At 56.0% G+C, this 20,064-nt stretch overlaps 1 protein-coding gene across 1 annotated transcript in view; it reads right to left on the bottom strand.

The window, feature by feature from the left end:
- MDGA2 (MAM domain containing glycosylphosphatidylinositol anchor 2) overlaps positions 1-18,882 on the bottom strand; it is a 391,532-nt gene extending 372,650 nt beyond the window's left edge. The window contains exons 1-2 of the mRNA XM_054827962.1: positions 18,843-18,882; positions 17,095-17,556 (exon numbers count right to left, since the gene is read on the bottom strand). Coding sequence (XP_054683937.1) covers positions 17,095-17,556; positions 18,843-18,882 — 502 coding nt within the window. The remainder of the gene's footprint in view (positions 1-17,094; positions 17,557-18,842) is intronic.
- Between the last annotated feature and the right edge of the window lie 1,182 nt (positions 18,883-20,064).

Here is a 20,064-nt window from a genome sequence, read left to right as displayed (position 1 = left end):
CGCGGCGCTGGTACTGGAGAGCCTCTGGGGTGAGAGCAGCATCTCCCCCACGCGCTGGGCGTACCGCGCTTTCAGCCAGCCGTTCGGGAAACGTGAACGGAAACCAGCCGATCCCGGAGATCTGAACTTCCATCAGCCCTGGAAGATGCCGGGAGTGCTGGTCACGGCACTCAGCACCATCCAGCTGCTTTGACCCAGGGTCATTTATAAAAAGAACGATACAAGGGCAAGATCGTGATTTTGTTTATAGCAAATCTGGAGTCACTCAGACAAAAGTATTATTCCTCTGATGCACAACAGCAGCCCCCAGAGGTCTCAACCCTCTCCCACCCTCCTCTTGGCTGACTCACTGCACTGACTTCGGCGGCTTCAAGGTTTCCTCTCTGTACCCCGCTGTGCCGAGACAAAATTCGGATCTCCCATGGGACGCGAGCCACCAGGGCTTACTGCCTCAGGAGTCATTTGCTCGCAGTAGAGTGTCTGAACACAAATTCAGCCATTTCATGGCAATGCTCTTCAGGAAAGCTCTCCCAGCCTGAGTAGCTGAACACCACGCAGATGTGGCACTGCATGAGGGAGCAGATGAGCTTTGTCCCACCTAGAAGATTATCGCAGGCAGCAGTGGGAAAGTGAATTCTGGGAAGAAAAAGCCATTGTGCATCTTCCTCACTCCCAGCTACAAGGAGTTTTGCTACAGACAGTGGACTGGACATTTTTGCACCAAGATCATCATGCAAAAGCTCCAAAGGTTGGAGCTGCAAGTCTCTTGAACACAAAGGTAGGGTCTGCTGTACCTTTGCAACACCTGAGTTGGTGAACGTGACTACACTTGCCCTCATGGATCAATCTGCCACATTCACCTCCAGTGCAACAAATCTGGCTACGACAAACAAGTCACTGGACTGAAAGAACCTAACAACTAAACCTCAAGTACTTCTTACCAACATCAGTCAACTGAGAGGAGGAAGGTCGTCAGAAACAGCAATACCCACGTCAACATATCACCCTGTTGTGTTTCCACACTTGGTGTTCACCAGCTCTGTTCCAGGGTTCCCCAGACAGCTTCTCTCATATTGCCAAGACAACACCGTCCGTAGGTAGCAGAGTACCCAGTTTTCTGGTTTCCCTACACGTATTCAGCATTACCTCAGGCAGAGTACGTAGGGCCACTGTTTCTCCAGAACATCAGCTGCGAAAGGAACATCAAGAACTACCCACGACTGAAGGAGTTCAGACCTTGGCTGGTAAACACAGAAAGAAAGGATTCAAACCTATTCCTTAAACGCACTCACTTCTAACACTTGCCCTAAGTCTACGCGCAACTCCTACAACTTATTGTAATGCTTACAAAAACACGCAGAAACTCCACTCCCTTCTCTCTGACTCATCACACCGGGAGAGGGCTCTCAGGGGGCCCCTACGAGTGCTGCGGCGATGGGAAAGCCCGCTAGTGAAATCCCACCGGACTTTGCTGGATGGGATTTAGTTGCAGGGTTTTAGTATTATACTTCTAAAAGCCCCTGAAGTCTGAGGACTCTACTCATTTGAGTATAGAGTAGCTGTAGGCAACAAAACGTTCTCTCCATGAGAATAGTTAGCTGCAACAGTAAAATTTCTCTTTTTTTTTCTTCCAGGTGCCTGAGGTAAAGTTAAGCTTTCCTATAAGGCAAAACACATACATTAATTAAACTAACCAGAAAATGTGAGAGCTTCTGCCTCAGATGGGCAATCACACAGCTTATTAGTGAAAAAGCTCTTCGACCTGGTTGACCGCAGATTACAAAGCTGATCTTCTGCTTGTACGGAAATAAGCACTTGGCTAAGAGCAGGCGCTGGCCGAACGTTCACAGCAGCCCAGGAAGGCATCGATTCCAAGGGGAATTCAGTCACACCCCAGGAATATGGAAGAGGCTCATTCATACACATTAATTACTTCAGTCCTGTTTTCTGCTGACACAGGCATCCCAGCTTCTGCATGGGGACACCTCGAACAATTCTTCATCCACATCTCCATTAGCATTTACAGCCACGTACAATGGATTAACTGATAACCAATTCATTGGCACTGCAATACAGCAGGACACTATAGACTGGACAAAACCCAGCTGGCATCACAAGCTGGGTCTGACCTCCAGCCACAAGGAAAGCCACGCAGTGACAACAGCCTTGCTCGTTTAACGTGGATCGCTCCGTATGTCAGTACAAAGGAAGCTGAGGGCACATGTACAATCATATTATAAGAGGAGAAATTACTGAAAGGGGACGGGTTTTCTTGCACCTGGTTGGAGACCAACTCATTCCTCATTGACCCAAGACTTGGGACACAACATACCAGATGCAGCTCACTGATTTGCAAGCTCAACTGGGACATTTCTTCCCTCTCCTCCCACAAAACTTTTTTCCAAGCAAGAAAAATGGTAAATTCCAAAGCATGACACATTCCATGAATTCCTGACAGCGTTTTTGAATAATTGGAAAACACTTAAATGTTCTGACATTTTTTAAGTGAAGCAGTTCAATTTTTTCATTTTGAAACGTCTGTTTGGAAATTCCCTTCCGTTTTACATTAAGGCACCCGTGCAGGTTAAAAACAAAACAAAGCCCCAAGAAATCCATCCCCCAAACCAGAACCACCCCTAGAACATTTCCACTTTGCCAAAACACTCTGATCACCTGGGATGCCCCCTACAACTCTTAGAAGTTACCACTTATCTAAAAAGCCACATATTTGTCCTTGCCACAGGTCCAGCCTCAGTGAATTTAGACCAGGTGCATCCCAAAGACCCTTAAAGCACCATTTTCCTCTCCTCCTCACTGGGACTCAGTCAAACATCACACGTGATAACCTGGAGAAGCACATGGCAGGTCAGGCCCAGAGGCACAGCATCCCTCGCTGGGACCACAGCATCCCTCGCTGGGACCACAGCATCCCTCGCTGGGACCACAGCACCCCTCGCTGGGACCACAGCACCCCTCGCTGGGACCACAGCACCCCTCGCTGGGACCACAGCACCCCTCGCTGGGACCACAGCACCCCTCGCTGGGACCACAGCACCCCTCCAGACCCACCACAAAGCTCCTCTGTGACCTTTACTCAAGAGCCCACCAAAAAACCGAGCACTGCAACAAAGCAGCCACCTCCCTGACCATGTTTGAATTTATTTATGCAGGGCATATGGGAAAGCACAGGCTTCTCCTCGCACACCTTTTCCTCCCCACCCAGGCAAATGAGTCATTTTAATGAAAAAAGTGGGAAAAAAACTTACATTTGGAAAGAGAGGAGAGGAGAGTAACCAGAGCACTTCACCAACTCACTCCAAGGCTGCTCAGAGTCCCTGTGAGAAGCAAAGCAAGCTGCCAGCCCAGCCCTGCTTTAAGTAACGATCAGAATTCATTCCAGCTGGGGGGCTGCAGGCGTGCCCCGTGTAAACAGCTCTACAGTTCGCTTCGTGTTGGCAGCCTTGCTTCTGTGCAAAGGAAAAAAGTGAGGCTGTGCAAAATTCTGGGGGGGGAGATTGCAGGGAAGTGGCTGATTTACAAAGTTCTCTTTCGCACTATTTGGCAGTGATGTGGAGGAAGGGGAAGAAAAATGGGGGAGTGGGGAACAGCCCTGGCTGGCAGCCGCAATGACGGGCTGTCGAAATGGCAGCTGGGTGTGGGGGATGCTGGCAGCTGCACGAAATCGTGATGTTTCTCTCCTATCTGCATCTCACCCCTCTGCCAGAGGAGGTACAACACGAGGACTTCGTCTCAGTGTTTGAGGAGACTGAATGCTAGGGCAAAACTTGTGCTAAAACATCTACTGTGGCAACGCTCCCTCACTGCTTTGACCCTTGCAGTGTAATGCTGCCAGACTGCTTTATTGCTTTATGTTCCATCAACATAATGCTAAGCAAAAAGAAAAAAAAGAAAGCAATTCAACACCCAGAAGAGCGGAGTAACTCCGCCCTCAGGAAAAACAGCTATTAATCAGGTGGGTAGCCTAATGCAGAACCCAGTTCCTTCAGCTCCTTCCACTAGGAAATACTCATTTATTTGCTAATTCATAATCTGAGCCCTAAACTGTAATGACCTTCACGTTTTTAACTCAGGGTGAAGCCGGAAGCCGCTGGTGGCATGCCCAGGATGGGCAGCGACATGATGGGGGCGGATGGTTTGATGGAGGATGGGATGCAGCACAGGGATGCGGCACAGGGATGCGGGGGGGGGGGCACGGGAGGGAACCACCACCATCCTCCCCCTCCTCTCCTCCTTCTCCTGCTCACACACTTCTCCCCTTTCCAGCACAAATAATCACCCCGAGTGGGCAGACTGCACAGGTGGGATGGTAAGGTTCCTTTTTTTTATTTTTACTCTTGGGGAAATCCTGAAGTTTCTCAGGTATCCAGCTACCTTTTTTATTAAATCTGATTATTAACAGTGCAAAGAATTTTCTTAGAAAAAGGATCACACTACAAGATAAAGGGCTATTAAGGCCGGAGAGGCTGGATAAAACATGTGCGTTGTTATAAACATTATCTCAATGACTCTTTATTTAATCAGTTCCTCAGACTGGTTCATCCTTTTCTGAAGGGTTGGGGTAGTCTAATTACAGAATGCAAATCACCCCAGCTCTCTCCACCGCCTTACTCCCACCAAGCACATTTCCACAGCCGGCACTTCTTCCAGCACCCACCATGCTGCCAACATATTCACAAGGATTTTTGGTTTAGGAGCGGTACACTAAGATGCCAGACATTCAAGGGAAAAACCTGCAGTCAAAATACCACTGCACACCCCTCGTTCATGCAGGTGAAGACCTGCTCCCTGCAGGAGCCCTCTGAGATGTGTCATCTCCATCAGGTTCATGAGCAATTATCATCCCGCCTCAACCAGTCCCAGCGTGGTGAGCTGGGCACGCGAACCAGACTTTTCTGCCCAAGCACGGAGCAAGAGTCAAAGCATCAGTCTGCCCTGTTTGCTCATGTTCCCCCGTGCTCAGAGGAGGTTGTCCTCTTCCTAGGGGAGACGCTCAGAGCACTGTGCCACTCGGAGGAAGGGGACAATATAGAGATACGGCCCAGGAACACAGGGCACGGATGGGGAAAGCCAAAGAGCAGGACAGGCTGGAGAAATGGGCTGACAAAAAAAACCCTGAATTTCGTTACGGACAAAGTCCTGCAGTGGGGAGGAACCAACCCCATGTGGCAGGACAGGCTGAGAAAGTGTCTCTACAGAGAAGGTTTTGGTGCACTGCTGCAGGGGTGAAAGCCAGCCACGTCTGGGCTGTATTAGCAACAGCACAGGCAGCAGGTCGAGGGATGGCCCGCCCGGAGAAGAGAAGGTGAAGACACTAATTGCTATCGTCACCCACCACGTGGATGGTCACAGGGAAGACAGAGCCAGTGTCTTCATGGAGGCATGCAGCAAAATGACAAGAAGCAACAGGCACAAGATGCAGGAAGGGAACTTGTTACTGGGTGCAAGGCACAAAATTGTCACAAGGAGTTTGGTCAAACACCCTGGGACAAGGACCCAGAGCGGTGCGGGTGAACATCTGCAGAGACGCCCAAAACTGGACCAGGCAAGGCCCTGAGCAACCCCTCCCAATGGTGGGGTCAGCCCTGGTTGGAGGAGGGGTTGGACCAGAGACCTCCTGAGCCCCCCTCCACCCTAAATGAGCTCTGATGGTGCAGTACTTTAAAGCGCACGCCTCCGGGGCACACCAGCCACCCTACAACAGGACGCTAATGAAATGCTAAGGCCCGTGTTTCCAAAGAGTTTGAGCAGGCGCAAACTAGCGTGTAAACGATTAAGCAATTGAAATGAATGACTTCAACTGCCAAATGATTGCAATTCTGCTCAGTGAAGGTATAATCTTAATCCCTGTAATGAAGGCAGTGACCACACCACGCTGCAGAAGGAACACTTGAGCTGAATTTTTATTCCCCAGAAGTGGGTTACCGTACAACCGTGCGTGCCAAGGTAGCTCCACAAACCATCACCAGCGTAACAGCAAGGGAGGACACTGGGAAAGGGAGAAAACTAACATGAGCACAAATCCGGGATGATCTAATCGCGGCAGCTCAGAACAGTGAGACGGCCGGCAGGGCTTACCTGGAAGCCTGTCAGGCTCCCATTAGACCAAAAAGATTTCCTGAGAGCAGACACAGACCAGTGGGAGAAGCTACCCAACATGGAAATCCGGGTCCCCATCCCACGGGGTCAGGCTCTTCTGGTGGACAGAAGGAAGCTATTTAACGCCCGTGGAGGCGCAGACCCTTGTGACATGGAGACAGTAGAAGTTACTTCTCAAAACACTGCACAAACAAGAGGCACCTAAAATCAACATCATTTCTATAAGCTTCCTCCCAGACTGCTTGAGGACTGCAAAGCACGACAGCTCCAGCAGCATCTCATTATGTTACGTCATCGCTCCAGTATGGAAAATGCTTTCAAGTTCAGCGTTAAACCTCTCCAAGGCTCAAGTATTCATAAAACACAAACTGCCCTGACAAGGTTTAACTCCAGTTTGAGAAATGGAAGAACCCGGAATATTAATCCAAGTATTAAAGCAACACCGGCTGTGCGTACCTGCGAGGAAGCTGCGGTACGAACACGCCTTGCCTTGCACGCGGATGGGGCAGGCGCAGCTCCTATCGGCTCCTCGACTGGAATTAAGCATCAGAGCGCACCCCGCTAAAATGGGAGGATGACCGCTCGTCAGTCGGCTCGGTATAAGGCTTTTATCTCCCTGCCTCTCTGATCCCTGTCTTGCAAATCCGTACGCCCCCAGCCAGAATTACTCAGTGAAACAATGTAAGGAACGGAAGTCCCGGTAGTTTCACTTTCAAGATGATGGCTCAGCTTTTCTGGCTGTCTCCAGAGGACTGAAGGCTCCCACGTTGGTGCATCAAGGACAGGTAGCTTTTCCCTTCACGAATCAGAAAAGCTTGCTTTAAAACCAACGCCACCGCTGCAGAACAAGACCCTTGGCATAAGGCTGCTGGACCCAGACTCTCCCACTGCACAGGGAAGACGATGGAGATGCTAAAAGCCCTAAGAGGCTGTCAGTAAGGAGTATACAGACGGCACGTATCCACCTCGCCTCACAGAGCATCTCTGCAAGTGATGGAGAAGTACCGGCGTTGGTCGGTGGCTGCGGGCAGGCTCAACCCAGCATCCAGCAGCTCCCCAGGTCTTCTTACCAGCACACCACCAAAGCTCCTCTTGCCTTTCCAAAGTCCTCCCGACCACCACAGAAAGGAAAAGTCTCACTGGCCACAAGTACCATTTAGCATCTAATTACAGCCCTGACAATCAGCACGCTAAATGCTGTCCTCTGCTCCCGTCCTTCTGGTGGTCCCGGTGACTCCGTAATTCCCCCTCAGTGGGTATAATCAAAAAAAAAAACATTTCTCACAACTGTGGGGAAAACAAGTTATTTAAAAAATCATGAGTCATAAAGAAAATTGGTCATTTTAATAATTTTTAATGGAAACTGTGCTTTTCTAGGAAGCTAGAGACTCATTAAACTACTCCGACCTGTAGCCGGGAGCTCACCGACACCTCGCCGAAGCACCTGTGCAATTTCTAACACGCCCCATTTCAGTGCGACGGCAGCAGTGACACCGAGCTTTGTGCAAGCACACACCGACAGTCGGGCTCCAGCCCCTCCGGGCTCCAGCGCTCGCTACGCAGCCTGCGTACAGCCACGCCAAAGCCACGGGCAGCTCACACCTAAACCCACGGCCACGGCTGAGCTCCTAGCAACCGCGGGTCAACTGTGCTTATTGCAGCATCTTTATCACCTCACAAGCTGCAGGACCCGTCCTTGATGGGGCTGGGTGCAGTGGAAAAGCAGGATGACTTGCGAGCCCACCCACTTGCACGGCACAGAGGGGTACGTGATGCTGCGGCATGTTGGGGTACACCTCAGGTACAGGCTGTGTGAGAAGAGCAAGGTGCTTGACAGAGGCATCTCAACACAATTTAATGACCCAGATTCTTCCCCAACCATTCAGATGCTGAAGAATTGTGCGGCCACGTCCACTTATTCATCAAGAAGTACGTTACGAGCTGGAAATCATTACAAATGTCCCACAGTCCTGCAAACAAGTACCAGCCCAACATGTGACAAAAGCATCCAAAGATGAAATCCAAGATGTGCCCTCAGTGAATCCTTGAGCACCGAGGTGTCCCTTGTCATTCAAACAGCCCTAGGAGCCCATGACCGTGTCCTCACACGGGGTGCTTGGAAGTTTGGGGTGCCTGTGCCAAGCCACGGTTCGGGATGTGCCAGCTCCAGAGCCATCCCACAGCACGCGGGACACGGACGAGGCTTCAGGAGGAGCTGAGGAGGCTCATACCTGTATCTGATGGGTGGGTTTATTACATCCCAAAACACAAACATTGTATGTCTCCAGCCCAGGGACACCCCAGGGTACCAGTGCTGGGTGCCAGGCAGACCTGGGGGACCTTTGGGGCGGCCCCCCATGGGGTGGGTGGTGGGAAGGACGCTCTTCATCACCGGCTCTTTGAAGAGCACTGCAAGGACTAGAGGAGATCTAAAAAGCACAATAAAGGCAGCAGCAGGGTGTTTTCTTCACCCTCAAATTACAGCTATCTTCTGGAATTATTCCTTCATGAAAAATTGCCAGGTGCCACTCGGCAGCCCAGTGAAAGCCAGGGGAGCAGCGCGGGGGCCGGAGGATCACCCCACATCGCATCCTTCGCACCCTGGCTGGGTATCGCACTGCCCTCCCCGCTCCACCATTCCCACCCCCGTTTCCCTTTGCTCCTCCGCTGGCGCTTACTGCTTCTGTTAAATGAGAGAAAATATTACAGCTAGCGTGGATTTGTACTGCTAACAGGCTAGAGAGAGAAGTGCGTGTTGAAACACGGCTTGCACTTGCTAGCCTAGCAATTCCAGCCTTGGTTCTTGGTGGTTTTTTTTTTTAATAATTATCTTTTCATACTTGAAATCCACCTGGGCTGAAATGTGAAAGGGGCCAGAGAAGGAAAGGGGCCAAGGGAAGGATGTGGCTCCTCCCTAAGGCAGAGCCATGGCCGCACCACGTCTCTGAAGAGCTTCACTGGCACCAGAGGAAGGTTTTCCCACGCCGCCGCAGCCCCCCGCAATGCTGTTCAGAGGGGACACCACCTCCCCAGCCCCAGAGCCTGCTCCCCCCGCCCCAGCCCAGCCATGCACGGCCCTCGGCATGGTCCCAGGCTTGCTGCAGGGCTGATCTTTCTCTTCCACCCCACTTTCCAGGCGGCTTTCACCCAGCGCTGCTCTCACGTCCTCAGTAAAACTCAGGCTGTGATGGTGGGGCGTGAGCGAGCATTTTGCAGCAAGGCGTGCAGGCGCTCCCCGAGGGCTGCGGCACCCTCCAGTGCCTGTACGCTCCTGGCACGGGGTGTCCTGTGCCTGGCACCCTCCTCCACCCACCTCTGCATGCCCCGAGGCCACGTTGCATGAGCTCCTGGTTGCTCCTGCCCCAGCGGTCTCTCAGCTCCCCGTCTTGGAGACAGCAACGCTTGTCTGCTCTGCAGAGACAGCATCTTCCAGGGCAGTCTTACAGCATGTGAGGGACAACCAGCTATTTCATCTGCTCACAAAAACACACTGCCAAGTTACAAATCGATGCTCAGGGGATTTCTCCACTTGTTGGTGTCACGAAGCCCAACGACGTGGCTCCGGCAGAGCAGGCAGCGCTTGGTGAGCCTCTGCCCGGCCACCGCATCTCGGAGCGGGGCAGCCCTCAGCTCCAATGCCTCCAGAGCCCCCCCGAGCCCCGTTCCCGGGGTACCTGGGCACCGCTCTCATTTTGAAGCCAATGGGACTTGGGCACATTGGCACTCAGAGGCCACCTGCCAAAAACCTGGCTGTGAACTCCCGAGCAATGCCTACCGCGGCTGAGCGAGGCACGTGCTACACACACCAGGAAGCCCGGTGATACTGCAGGTGTTACGTGCACAGAGGAGTGGAAGGCACCTTTCGGTCCCTTGATCCCATCTCCTTCTCCCTTCCCACGCTGAGAGTTACCTACCGACGCGTTTCGTACGCTGCGCTCTGAAGGGTACGCAGTGTTTTAATCACGTAATGTATTAATAACATAATTAAAGTCCAGACCGTTTGCTAAGTAACATATATTACTCCAATCGCTGCTTTGATGTATTAAAAATAGATGAACTGCTTCCAAGAGTTTGAGGCCAGGAGAGACAGAGGGTCTCATCTGGTTTGACCTCCCAAGTATCCATGAGCCAGAGATTTCCCTTAGCAATCCCTACCTGCATCGAGCTCGCCAATTTAAGCAGCAACATTTGATTGTATATCAAAGACGTTCGACATCAGGGAGTCCCGCACATCTCTCGGTGAGCTGCTCCAACAGCTAATTACCCCAGCTGTTAAAAAAACCTCATCTTTATTTCCACTGTGGGCTTTGATAACTTCAAATGATTGCTGTTGGCTCCTCTAACACCTTAAGTGGCTGCTTGGAGCTAGCTCTTCACCACTGCCTGCCTCTTCCTTCCTGAAATAATTATAGCATACGTTTATCTCCTTCTTTAACTACCTCAGTCAGTCTTAACCACCTTAACGCATGGAGCTCCTCCAGTCCCTCCTCACAAGACTTGCTTTCCAGATCACAAACCTCCCTGGTACCCAAATACACCGGCAACAAACAATCGGGGCAAACAGACATCAAAATCAAGCTAAACGCTGCCAAGAGCGATGTGGGCGCGTAAGGATGTTCAAGGCAATCGCTTGGTCCTTCAACCTTTCACGGATGCAAGAAGCACTCACGGAAGGAGGTATCTCCCAGGTTGGGCCACCCATCTGCTCCCAGGCAGCCACCGTGTCTTGAAAGAAAGTCCTCCTCCCAGAAGAGTCAGGCCTCAAACTCTGTCTGAGAATAGCAAACCGACTCCCCTCCATTTTCAGCTATATTTAGCGAGGCCATTATTTATGGAGATGGCAGGAAATAATTCAGCCGGATCCAGACATAACTCGAAATTGGAAAGAGGGTCTATAAAAAGATAAACCGAAGGGACCGAACGGGGAGCCAGTCGTGGGGACTCGGCGTGGCTACGAGGGAGGGCTCTTCCAGCAGCGATGGAGCGGCAGCACTGCAAACATCAAAAACACGTGCACTGGGTCAGACCCGGGTCGCGGGGACCGATGGAGCTGCCTTCCCTTGGACAGCCACTCTCAAAAACCCCTTTCTCCAAAAAAAAAGTCTTTTCCAGGATTAAGAAACATGGTTTAAGAAACAACTTATGGCCCTGAGCCCATCCCAGTCAGGGAGAGTGCCCTGGCGCTGGCAGGGGGAGGCAGGGAGCATCCTCCCCACTTGCATTTTCTTCCTGCGTGGCCGGTGGCTGGGTGCCTCCCATCCAAAAGGTTTTTTTTTTTCTGCTGGAGGAAGGGAATATACTGCAGAAGACCCAGTGCCCAACAAGAGTATACATATATCTATGTGCACTGCACTATATCTAGGCTGGCACTGCAACGTGTGCAGGGAGCAGATTGTCCCTTCACCAAAGGAGGTCCCAGAAAATATTTGAGGAGGGTAGACGACAAAACTGAGCTTTAATCATTCATCTGTTTCCTTCCTCCCCAGCATTTCATCTAATCTGATGCTAATTAAACTGGATTTTGCTCTTCTGAGCCAGGAGAGCTTTTATTTTATTTGTTTAAAGACTGTTTCCTTACCACCAGATTTCCTCCAAACCTCTCTCACACAGAGTCAAAAGCAACATTTTGACCAGAGATGCACAGAGCATCAGCTGCTCCTGGGAGGATGGGACGTGCTGCGACACCGTCCAGCACAGCACGGAGGCAACTTGCTGCATGCCAGGAGGATCGCTCTGAGCTGTCGCACACGTCCCGGGACACGCGAAACCTGACGGAAGTTTCTGCATCGATTCAGCGGACCCGGAGTCAGGTTTAATCTCCGTTGCTCGTCTTCTCCCACACACTTACTATGGAACATTTTTACAATTTGACCCTATCCATTTGCACCCCTTGACCCCAAACTGCTGCACCCCAGGGCAAAACCAGCCCCCCCCAAATGCACAGACCAGCACGCCCGGACACCAGAATCCCTCGCTCCCGCAACGCGGGGTGCTGCACAGCCCCTTACCTATGGCACAACTAAGAACCGCTGGAGCAGAATCGATCCCGGTCGCTTGGCTGTCCCTAAGAGGCACCACGGACGCATCCCCGCCTCTGCACGCTCCCAGCTTTAGCCACTGAAGCTGAAGTTCATCTCAGACCACCGCCGAAATCCCAGTGTACACGTCTGCGGCGCGAGAGGGAGGAGGAGGAGATCCCTCTCCGGAGCTCAGTGAAGAGTTAAAGCTCTCAGGGATCAGTTGGCTCCTGCAAAACCTCCTGGAGCGGGCGGCGGAGGAGCGCACAGCTGCTCAGAAGCGCCGGCCCCTGCGGCACCGCATAATTCCTCCCCTGTTCCCAGGACCGCCGCGTTTCCCTCGCACAATGTCCCGAATTGTGTGGGGTTAAACCGGCCCACACAACGCCCGCATTCACACCCGGCCGAGGAGAGCGCTGCCGCGGAAATACCCTCCGTCCCCACGCCGTCACGGTGACATCTGGGGCCGGTGATCCGGAGGCTGCCCTCACCGGCAGGAACGGGCAACCCGCCTTTCTAACGGGGAAAATGCTCTTGCTCAGAGTGGTGGGGTTTTTCTTCCCCCCCTCCCTCCCTTCTTTCATCCTTCCAATCCACTCATTCGACCAGGGCAAGCATTAGGGAAAGGCCAGGTCAGCAGCGGCACGCAGACACTCTCAGCTCCGAAGCCGGCAGTCATTAATCCCCCCGGGGAGCTGAGCGTACCACAAAATAATCACCATCATTATAAAGAGGCAGCCGGAGGCGACGGAAGATCTTTCCCGACACTGTGTGACCCTGCTCCACCTCCCCGGGGATACAAAGCGCTTCCCCAGACCCCAATCAAGCTGCCATCGGGGGTGGAAGGGCTTTGGGTTCCCCGTTCCCAGACCTGCTCCTTGATAAAACCTACAACTGCAATAAAAATTAAGTCCGTTGGATAACATTTGATGCCTGGCACGAGGGACAAGGACAGTCTCGCTGACATTTAACACAATAAATACCTCTGTTTCCCACATTATTTTGCACCGGCAAGGAAAAGCCTGGCTGTTCCCTCGGCCACGGTCGCTTCTCCCAACGCTCGGCACACTCAGTCCCACACCCTGATTTGGGGCAGAGCCTCGGGGATGCCCTGACGTGTCTGAGCACAGCGGATACTCGTTACACGTGTGATCACTTCCTTTCGGGAGGCGTTTATAGCCGTCCTAACATCATCTGCATCTGCAGGTGGGATGGTCAGCACTTTTCGTTATAGGGGTTGGTACGAAACAGCATGGGGGCGCACGGAGGGATGAATATTGCACGCACACACCTCTCCCTATGACATACCTGGTGTTTACAGACATAAAAAACTCGTCCTCAGTAGCTGCCCTGCTTATTCCCAGCTGAAGTCAGGGGGAAATAACTAAAAGCTCTGCAAGGAGTGGGTAAAACACGCCCCAGTGGCCACGGGGAAAGCATGAGGGGGCTGCTCCGGGTGCGGGGGGGCTGCACCCCCCCTGTGCTCGACACCCCTGTGGGCGTAGCTACACCTCATCCAGCGGGTACCACGGCTGCTCCCAGTTACTGCGGTGACTTGCGGGTTTTGGAAACAGCTTCCCAGAGTCAGAAAGCAATCACTCCCCACAGCCCTCCCACCGCCGGGTCCCTCCTGCTCCCCGGGCATCCATCCGGCCCCCACCCCGTGGGGAGTTGGGGGGTGGCAGCACCCAGACTCTTCAGGCTCGTTTCCAGGCATTCACTACGCTGCTCCTCGCTCCGCAGGGCAGAAGGTGAGACCCTGGGACCACCACGCATCTCAGCGTCTCAGCCCCGGGTCCTCAGCAAAGCCCCCAGCCAGGGCAGTTCAGCAGCAGGGAAACGGATGGGGAAATCCACTCTCCACTCTCACAAAACTCCCACATTTTGATGAGCCACCGCGTATCTCCTTAAAAATGCTCCGTGCCCACGTCAGCCGTTTCATTTAGCCATTTCTTCTCTTGCAACTTAAAGCTCGGTGAAAGGATAACCATCATATTCTGAATACCTGCGTTTTCTGCTTTATTAACCATGCAAGTCATGCACAATTTAAAGGGGAGGGAAAGTGCATACAGCACTTGAGTTTTAATAAAGATTATTTAGCCAAGAAAACAAGCTGGGCAAAGCAGAGCTGAGGAACCGTACGTCTTGCTGGGGGTCTCAGCAGCTCTGCTCTCCTCCCGTCCCCTGAAGAAGCAGCGTGCGGCACAGAGAGGGGACAGCGGGCACTGGGCAGACCTGCGCCTGCCCTGGCTCCATCACCGACCTGCTCTTCAACCTTGGGACACTGTTCCGAGCGTCGGTGCCTCAGTTGCCCCTTAGGTTCAGCTGTACGAGCAACTGACTTTTAATCGCAGCTTTACTATTCAGAAGCAACAGAGGGAAGTTAACGGTGAGATGTACGGCCAGACATCATGGGACATTAATTTGCTTTTTGTATGAACTAGGAATAAGCAAATTTATTTTGCATTTAAAAGCCTCAAAACAGCTCTCGAGTGCTGCTGTTCTGGGTGAACACGCACGCTGCCACGCCAGGCACGGTGCTGGCACAGGGCAGAGCTGAGCCGTCCTTCTCTACACCTCCTGCAGCGTCAGAGACGAGGATCCGCGGCAGGCAGCAGGCAGGCAGTGCCGGAGAGCAGCCAGGTGGAGCTCGGGCAGTGCACATCACGAGTGAGACCCTGTCCTGGGGACAAAGGTCCTCCTGCCGATGAGACACAACCTCAACGGGAGGAACTGGGGAGAAGTCAGAGCGGCAGACGGCCACCTGAACGACGGGTCTGAGCGACCTGCAAAGCAGCAAGTTCTCCGTGCAGAACTGGAGAGGGCGGCAGGGCTCGGGAGGATGGGCAGACAGCGTAGCGTGCTCCTTCGCCTCGCGAAGCGGAGCAACGCCCCGAGCTTTCCTGACACAGGAGGCTGCTGGGGCTCTGCCCACTCACAGAAAGGACACCGGCATTTCAGGGTTTTGGCACAAAAGCAGGGAACAAGTGGGTGAAGTCAGCAAGACATCTTCCTAACTGTACCACGCTTGAAAGCAGAGCTGTGAGAATCACATTTCTTCGACAAGAGACAAAAAGTTGTTCAAATTCCACACACCTATTTTTCCAAAGCAACAAGGACTAAGCGAGGTCCCTCTCCCAGGCTGGGGCTCGCTTTTGCTAACGTAACTCAGGGCACTACCTTCAAAACCTCCTTTCTCAAAATGGCCCTGGTGCACAGAGCAGGATCTTCAAGGCGCTCCAGGCTGCCGGGAGCCACACTCGGGGCTTGGCTTTTTTTGGCAGAGCACTGTCCGCTTTCACAAACCAACCTTCGGGAGTCAATGAAGAAACACAAATTCCCATGAAATGTGTTTCAAATGCAGTGCAGCCACATCTGACTGACTTCACACCACTCCCCCCACCACCACATCACCCATCGTCCTTACCCTACCATAAGGCGTTAGATTTTACAGGATGAAAACACATCATTGCCAAACAAAACTCTTACTACAGATCTGCATGTGACATCGCCCGTGCATCGATGACAGCATTCAGTCTAGGGCAAGAGCTCCCTTTCCTGTAGGCCCCCAGAAAACAGCTCTGCCTGAACAAGCCCTCTCCTATTCACAACAGCAGTTGCTATTCCAGAGCATCCAACAATATGTGCCTGTGTGTCGGTCGGGGAAGGCAGGGAGCCCCGGCGCTGCCGAGATCTGCACGTTAGCAATCCAGTCGCTGCGAGCAGAACCCCTCAGACATTTTCAATTACACTGAAATTCTGCAAAATTAAAAAAAAAAAGGGGGGGGGAAGCACATCTCTAGCAGGGGCTGCCTTGCTGCTGGGAAGCAAATATTTTAGTGCCGAAACAGGCGCAGGGACTCGAAGGAGCAGATGTCAAACGAAGCATTTACTGGCAAATTCATGAAGTCTCCTCAACACCGAATACGAGAGCCAACGCTCCCGGCAGCACCGCACCGCACCGCCGCCGAGCCCAGCCGCGCCGCTTACATAACCCCCCTCCGCCGGGCCGGGACCGGGACCGGGGCATCACCGGGGACGGGGCATCACCGGGACCGGCATAACCGGGGCCGCAGCATCACCAGGACCAGGGCATGACCGGGACCGGGGCATCACCCGGGTCGGGACAGCGCCGCGGACGGGGCATCGCCGAGCCGGGGCATCACCGGGGCCGGCCAGGGCAGCGCACCAGGCGGCGTCCCCGGCGCGCAGCACCGCGGTCCGGCGAGGCGCCCGGCTCTCCTCGCTGCTCTGCTCCGAGCTTCGCCGAAACGGGGCCAAGCTGGGGGTGGGGGGGTGGGAAGCAACAAGACCCGCGGCCCCAGCGCCGGAGCCCACGCAGCCGCCCAGGACCCAGATGCTGAAAGGGGGTCAGGGGGTGCCGCCAGCTCGGCCCCGGCCGCCCCGCTCCGCGGAGCCCCCCGCCGGCGATTTGCAAGTCACTGCCGGGGGGAGGCCGGGGGAGCGGGGCCGCGGGGCGCTTCCCCTGCGCGCCCGCCCGCGGAGCCACCCGCGCCGCTCGGCCGCGGGGACTGCGCGCCCCCGGCGGAGCACCGGGAAGTTTGCGGTTCGCCCCCGCCCCTCGCTCCGCGGCCGCGGGCGGGCGGGCGGCAGCGCCGCTGCTAACAAGTGCGGCGACCCCCGGGCGGGCCCCGCGGCGCTCCGCGGGCGCGGAGAAGCCCCGTGGCGGCGGCGCCCACCCGCTCCGCGGCAGCGGCCGGCTCGGGACCGGCCGGAGCCCCCCCCCCCCGCGCCCCCTCCCCGACCTCCCCCCGGGTTTCGCCGCGCAATGTCAGCGTCTCATGGCAACGGCGCTGCCTCCGCTCTGCCTCCGCCGGCTCCCGCGGCGCGCAGCGGAGCCCCGCCACCCCCGCGGCACCGGGGTGGGGGGGGGCGACCCTCCCTCTCCCTCCCGCCCCGACGACAGTCGCGACAAGGTCACGCCGCGCCCCGCACTCACCGTACACCCCTTGCCCGGAGCTGCCCTCCAGCAGAACCGTCAGCAGCCCCAGCAGCCCGATCGCTACATCCATCTTCACGTGAGCATCCACATATCCAGCCCGGCGGGGGGGGGGACGGGGACGGGGGAACGGGGAGGGGGGGGGAGCCGCGTGGCGGGGAGGGGGGGGGAAGGCAGCGCAGCGCCCGCCGGAGCCCCGCGCTCCGCTGCGGCCGAGCCGCGCACGCCCGCGCAGGCAGGGCGGCGGGGGCAGGCGGCGGGCACCGCTCCGGTCCTCCTCCTCCTCCGCCTCCGCCTCCTCCTCCTCCTCCTCCTGCGCAGCGGGCGGCGCGGAGCGGCGCGGAGCGGCACGGAGCGGCGCGGGGCGCGCCCCCCTCAGAGCGGCAGCCCCCTCAGGGCGCCGGCCGCCGCCGCCGCCGCTTCCCGGGGCCGCCGAGCGCCGCGCGGGGCCGCCGCAGCCGCCTGCGCCCCGCGGCCATCAGATGCCATCGCAGCGCCGCGGCCCCCGCATGGTGCGTGGGGCCCCCCGCGCGGCGCGGAGGTGGCGTCGGGGGAGGGCGCGGGGCCGCGGAGGTGTGTCCTGCTCTTGCGCGCCGGGAGCTGCCCTCACCGCGCCTGCGGAGCGGCGGCCGGGCCCATGGCGGGCGGGGTGGGAGGGGGGGGCGCGGCGGGCTTCCCTGTGCCGTGCGGTGGGTGCGTGTGCGCTGTCTGTGCGCGTGCGAGCGTGTGAGGGTGAGTGTGAATGGAGGGCGGCGGTGTGCCGTCACGTTGTGCTATACGTGCCGGCAGCCGGAGCCGGGGAGCCGCAGCCCGGCGACGTCAAAGCTGCGTGGCTTGCTGCTGCGCGCCTTCCTCCGCCTCCTCCTCCTCCGCCGCCGCCTCCCGTGTCCCCGCGGCTCCGCCACCGTCGCCGGGCGTGCAGGGCCGCGGGCGGTGCCAAGCCGGAGCGCCGCGCTCCGCTGGGAGCCGGGATGCGCGGGGCGGTGCGGTGTCGCCCGGCGCTGGGTACCGGTCACACCGGTTTGGCTCCGCAGGGCTGCGCGGTGCGGACGGTGCGGGGCGCCCAGCGCCCGCCCTGGCTGTGTGCTCCGGGGGACGGGGCGGGGGGAGCTGGCCCGGCCGCCTGCTGTCCCCTCGTTGCCTCCCCCCTCCACCCCCGCTCCCTGTCTGCCCGGTGCGGGGGGGCACCCCAGGGCTCAGACCTCCTCCCAGCCGTGCTCTGCACCACTGGTGACACACACTCGTGGGGTGCCGGGGGGGCAGCAGCGCTGCTTTCCCCAGGCTCCGCTGACTGAACGCCCTGTGCTTGCTCCAGGTTGAGTGCCCCAGGGCACGGGGCTAAGGACCGTCTCCAGCCTGGGGGATCCCACACCCTGGTGTGACAAGAGGTGACACAGGGAGGGCACGCAAAGGGAACAAGCTGCTCCCTGCGTCTGGCGGGCAGCGATGCAGCTGAGCACACCCCAACCACTGCCCACTGCTGGGTTTTCACCTGGTCATTCCCCCCTTCAGCGATGTTTGGCCTCCATCAAGTACCTGAGATACCTCACTGGCTCCCAGCACCTTCCCAGGCTGCACTCAGGCTGCCTGATGTCCATACATTTTGGGGTGCCGTGGGACTTGTGCTGGTGAAGATCTCTTGCCTCCAATTTACCAGAGCAAACCAAGGATCTGTTGGGAAGTGACTGCCCCTGTCCTCTCCCCTTCTTGCTTGATTCCTTCAAGGATCGCACCAAAGCCCTGGGCACCTTGGACGCAGTTACATTCAGCTTCCTCCTCTGCCTGCATCCATTAAGGATTAGTGCTCAAGGCCAGGACAAAGTGACGTGCTCTGGAAGAAGCCATTGCGCTGTCAGGGTTTCTTGTGACCCCGCTGGCATGAGGCGGGACACTGTTAACAAGGCTTGGACTCTTCTAGCGCTGTTGAGCGCTCTCCAGGCCACTGGTGACAGGGGCTGAGCTCCTCAGTGCTACCCTTCTGAGATGATCCAATGCTCTTGAGCTTCCATCCCCAAAAGGCTCAGAGCCATCCAATTCCAATTCATCATTTGGAAATACACTGATGGATGCAAGGGGCCGGATTCGGTCCTTGCTGGGGCTGCTCCCTCTTCCCAACCTGGTAAGGAAGTGGGAGGTGGAAGGAGGGAGAGGTGCAGTGCCCCCCCTGTGCCAGCCCCGTGCCCGCGCAACGCAGGCTGGCACTCAGCACTGGCTGGAGCCCATCACCAACCCGCTGCCAGCTGGAGCCTGTGAGGATGGTGCTTAGATTGCACTGTGATTGCGCTCAAAATATTGTGTCCCCCCCCAAGAGACACACTGTTCTGCGCCGTTCCAGACGCGCTCACAGCCTCTGGCTGCAGTGAGGGTTTGACGTGTTCGCAGAGCTGACCCTGCGTGCAGCCATTTCCTCTCCCCATAGGAAACCAGGTCAGCGGGGGATTTGGGAAGGTTTTCTCTGTTGGTTGAAGGTTGGGAAGCCTTGCAGAGATCCACGCTGGTATATAGACACACACCAAAATCCACGTGGTGGTTGCTTCGTTGCTAAGGCAGACAGCAACACTAGGAAACGTAGGGTAGTTCCTCCAGCTACACCGACTGCTCGGGACAGATCTTGTGCAGCCCCTGGGCGGGTGGCAGCCAAGGTTGCTCCATGGAAGCCAGAGCAGTGTGGTTCCTCGCTCACAGTACCCTACTGGAGGAAACGGCAGACTCTTGCCAAGCAGCTTCTTACTCGACTGTAGGATGTGGCAGCACAGTGGCCATTCAACACAGTTTTTCTCCTGCTTCACGTGCAGAAAGCCTTCCAGGTGTAGTGGAGCTGCTTATCCAGAGGAGGTGAAGGACTGCCAAGACATGGACACCACTCATTCAGTGATGGGACATCTAGGGGTGAGGGGAGACAGGCTGTAGCTCCCTCCTGCACAGCAAGTCCCAGGGAAGTTCAGCTCAATGGTCCAGGAGCCCCGGGCA

The sequence above is a fragment of the Grus americana genome, chromosome 5 (assembly GCF_028858705.1).
Source record: "Grus americana isolate bGruAme1 chromosome 5, bGruAme1.mat, whole genome shotgun sequence".
NCBI lineage: Eukaryota > Metazoa > Chordata > Aves > Gruiformes > Gruidae > Grus > Grus americana.
Note: the sequence above shows the minus strand (reverse complement) of the source record. Positions and strands in the feature narration are given on the sequence as shown.